Source organism: Otolemur garnettii, unplaced genomic scaffold (assembly GCF_000181295.1).
Source record: "Otolemur garnettii isolate 467f Iridium unplaced genomic scaffold, OtoGar3 scaffold00189, whole genome shotgun sequence".
Lineage (NCBI taxonomy): Eukaryota > Metazoa > Chordata > Mammalia > Primates > Galagidae > Otolemur > Otolemur garnettii.
The window spans coordinates 682,057-685,931 of record NW_003852584.1 but is presented as its reverse complement, the minus strand read 5'-3'; the positions used below and the strand labels follow the sequence as shown (position 1 = coordinate 685,931).

Below are 3,875 nucleotides of genomic sequence, written 5' to 3'. Positions count from 1 at the left end.
CCTCAATCGAAAGGCAGCTGTTTAACTCATCCTTGTTATTAAGGCCCTATCATTTCTTTTCATTGAAAAAAGAAACATCTGTATCTTCCCAGCCACAGTTAAAACTTGTGCCTTTAGTTGAGGTGGCGTTTCTGGCCCTGAGCTGACACTCTGGTCCACTGTAACACCTGTGAGTTGACTAGGATGCAGCAGCTCCAACAGCTCAAACGCACTGAGAGCCAGCAGACGTGCCAGTGGGCCGCAGGGGCCGGGGTTCTCCTGGGAACCTGCATGGCAAGAAAATGAGATTTTTACCAACTTCTGTTTTTTTGTTTTTTTTTTTAAAGACAGAGTCCCACTATGTCGCCCTTGGTAAAGTGCCATGGCATCACAGCTCACGGCAACCTCAAATCTTGGGCTTAAGTGATTCATTTGCCTCAGCCTCCTGAGTAGCTGGGACTACAGGCGCCTGCCACAATGCCTGGCTATTTTTTGGTTACAGTTGTCACTGTTGATTAGCGGGCCCAGGCCGGGCTCAAACCCACGACCTTCAGTGTATGGCTGGCGCCCTACTCACGGAGCTATAGACGCCAAGCCACCAACTTCTGATATTTAGCATCTTCTTCTATTATGAAGTTAGAAAAAAGAAAAATCACTGAAGTACTGATGCCCCTGTGGCTTTCCCCCCATAGGAATCACATGGATTTTTCTGATCACATCACAGTTCTTACAGACACCTCAGGGTATGAAGCTCATCACCTCTCTGAAACTATGGCAGTTATCAGCCCTGCAGTTAGACTGCGCTACATAATACATCAACTCAGAAGCACGTATGTTATCATGTCAAATAGTTTGTAAAATATCTTGATAACTGTATTTTAAAATAATTGGTTTCCTTGAAAATCCTATGTATCTAATGTATTTAAAAACATGGGACCCAAGGAGTTTCACAGGCTGCCAAAGGGGTCTGAGACACAAAATGGGTTAAAATGCTGTGATTCAGAAAAAATAGCTGACACAGCCAGCAGCCTCTGTGCCTCTGCTGCCACTCCAGCACGTGGCAAGTGCTGGCAGAGGCGGAAGGATGATCACACACCTAATCAGAAACAACTTTTCAAGTAACGCTCCAAGTTCCCTAATTAGGAATATTGGGTAAATTAGTCCAAGCCACTTTAATCAGCCTCAGCAGAAGGCAGGTATTGTCACTGATTACTTGGATGCTTTCATGGGGCTCATAATGGATGTGAAGGAGCGCAGAGGCGAGGGGCTTGGCTGATTGCTCCCAGGTTACTGCTCAGCATTCGGGCCACACACGTCCTGCTGAAAAATCCAAGTGCTAATAGCCTCAGCCCATTCTGGTGGTATTTGAACTTGGACATCACTTTCTTGCCTAGAACCCTTCTTTTATCTTTCTCTGTGTTAAACTATCGGGTGAACTGCCTTTAAATCTAGGCATTTCTTGAAGCCTGGAGTGGGCACTTAAAAACCCAAGGCTAGTTATATAGCTGAGGAAATGAATGTGATTTAACTGAGCTGCTTTTTGCAAAGACAAACAAACAGGCCCTCCTTTAATATGGACAAAAAGGTTTCTGTTTAATGGAAACTTTCTGAGGCTCTTCTACATGGTAGGCAGTGCAGGAACTTATCACTCACAGGACAGGGACTGAGCCTGTCGTTTACACAGGAGGTAACACGGAAGGGAAGAGCCAGCCAGGCCTCTGGGAGCTGCAGAGCATGATGGCTCGTGTGCACTCAGCAAACACTGGAGATCCCCAACCCAGCCAATCCACTCTGACTTTCCTGCCCGAAAAAATACTCATCTGCCTATAAAGAGCCCATCTGAGGATGCCCACAACAGCACTACTTAAATTAGCTCCAGCCTAGAGCTATCATCACTCCTGGTTATGACCAGGAGGGGGATTAACCAATTCAGAGTCCCGTCCATGGGAGGCAAGGTAGTTATTAAAAGCCTGACATAAATCTGTACACATAAACATAAAAAGATTTTGCCAACAGACGGAAAGGGAAAAGGTAAATTACAGAACAATGTACCCAGTATGATCACATTTATATTTAAGAAAAGCTGAATCACATGTTTGCATTTAGCTTGGGTGACCCCAAGAGAAAGTACTTGGTGGGAGATGAGGGCCAAAGTTTATTCTAGATACAGATTTTAAAACTTTAAAGGGCTCAGTGCCTATAGCTCAACTGGCTAAGGCGCCAGCCATGTACACCAAAGGTGGCGGGTTCGAATCCAGCCCGGACCCGCCAAACAACAATGACGGCTGCAACCAAAAAAAAAATAGCTGGGCGTTGTGGCGGGCGCCTATGGTCCCAGCTACTTGGGAGGCGGAGGCAGGAGACTCGCTTAAGCCCAGGAGTTGGAGGTTGCTGTGAGCTGTAATGCCACGGCACTCTACCCAGGGGGACAGCTTAAGACTCTGTCTCAAAAAAAAAAAAACCTTTAAAGAAAATGCATTCACATGTTACCTGTATAATTTAAAAATCTAATAAACTAACAATAAAAGTGGACCATATCTACCCTAGTTTAAATGCTAGAGAAAATTAGAATTTTTCTTAAAAACAGAAGAATTTCGTGTTTTCATGTATCTGTGGTTCAAGATGATGCACTAATAGCACAAACTTTCAAAGAGTGCTTAGCACAAAATAGACACTTAACATGGATTTGTTAAATGAATGAATTGAACTTGCACTGGGCACTTCCCATGCTGCTGGCGGCGTGCAAAGGATCACGGGAGACACACATCCTGTCCTGCATTCACTGAATTCATCTCCACGTGCCTCTCACTGGGAACTAAATGAAAATACACTTGAAAACAGACACACGCCTCTACTGCCCTTTAGGAACTTGGAGCTGAGATGAGGGAAGTGGACTTGCAGATAGATGTTGGAAGAATGAGATAAGGCCCTTTTCTGGCTGCAGCCTTAATACTGGCTTTGTTTTTTTAATTATGCCTCTGAGGCTCTGCTTATCATTGCCTGTCTTGTCCAGAATTATGTTCATGTGTTTGTGTCTACCCAAGTGCAGCAAAAAATACCAACCTTCCTAGACTGTGCGAACCACAAGAGTACCAAAGCAAAAGCTCTATTCTCTGTGTAAAGCCAGCACACCAAAGCTTTCTATCTTTGCTGAATGGCTTTCTTCCCAATTCTATACTTTTCATCATAGAATTAGACATCTCCAAGTACAGAAGGAGTCTTGATGGTCATTTGGCCATGGCTACTCTGATCAGGACCTTGACCCAGCCCTTCACATCCAATTTAAATTGAACGGTTACTGAACTAGATGAAACAGAACTTTCATCTCTCTCTGGCCTTTTTCCCGATGGAAGGGCAGAAGTCCATTTATCAGTAATTCTACTTTACATTCCTGCAGCGTCTCCCGCTCTGAACCACCACTCTGTTGGTTCACTTACTCTCCTCTCCAGCCTTTTGCAGCCCTATGTGCAGAAGTCCAGCCCGTCTTTCCCTTGAAGTTAAGACTTTTCTCCCTAAGGGGATTATCTGCACTCGTCTATAGCAAACATCACTTCTGGGTATGCTCTCTCTCCTCCAATTTGTTGGAAACATGTCTGAATTCAATTCCATTTTTATATTGTATCACTTTGGTCCCAAGAGAAATAGTCCCAGAAATTCAAATATAAGATGTCTAGGGCACTTTTAACTGTGAAAATGTGGTTATACTGCAATAGATGTGCAGAACTTGACTTGGGGAACTACCATGAAAAGCCTTCTACTGCCAGTGATGAAAGGCTTCTTCATCTATAAACCTAAAAGTATTAATTGTGTAGGCTCGGCACCTGTGGCTCAAGTGGCTAAGGCGCCAGCCACATACACCCAAGGTGGCAGGTTCGAATCCAGCCCGGGCCAGCCAA

General features: G+C 44.5%; 1 protein-coding gene across 1 annotated transcript in view; it reads right to left on the bottom strand.

Moving 5' to 3' along the window:
- Positions 1-20: 20 nt before the first annotated feature.
- LOC111721828 (serine/threonine-protein phosphatase CPPED1-like) overlaps positions 21-3,875 on the bottom strand; it is a 10,848-nt gene continuing 6,993 nt past the window's right edge. Inside the window, exon 2 of the mRNA XM_023507561.1 lies at positions 21-266. Within this exon, the coding sequence (XP_023363329.1) occupies positions 22-266 (245 nt within the window). The 3' untranslated portion in view covers position 21. The remainder of the gene's footprint in view (positions 267-3,875) is intronic.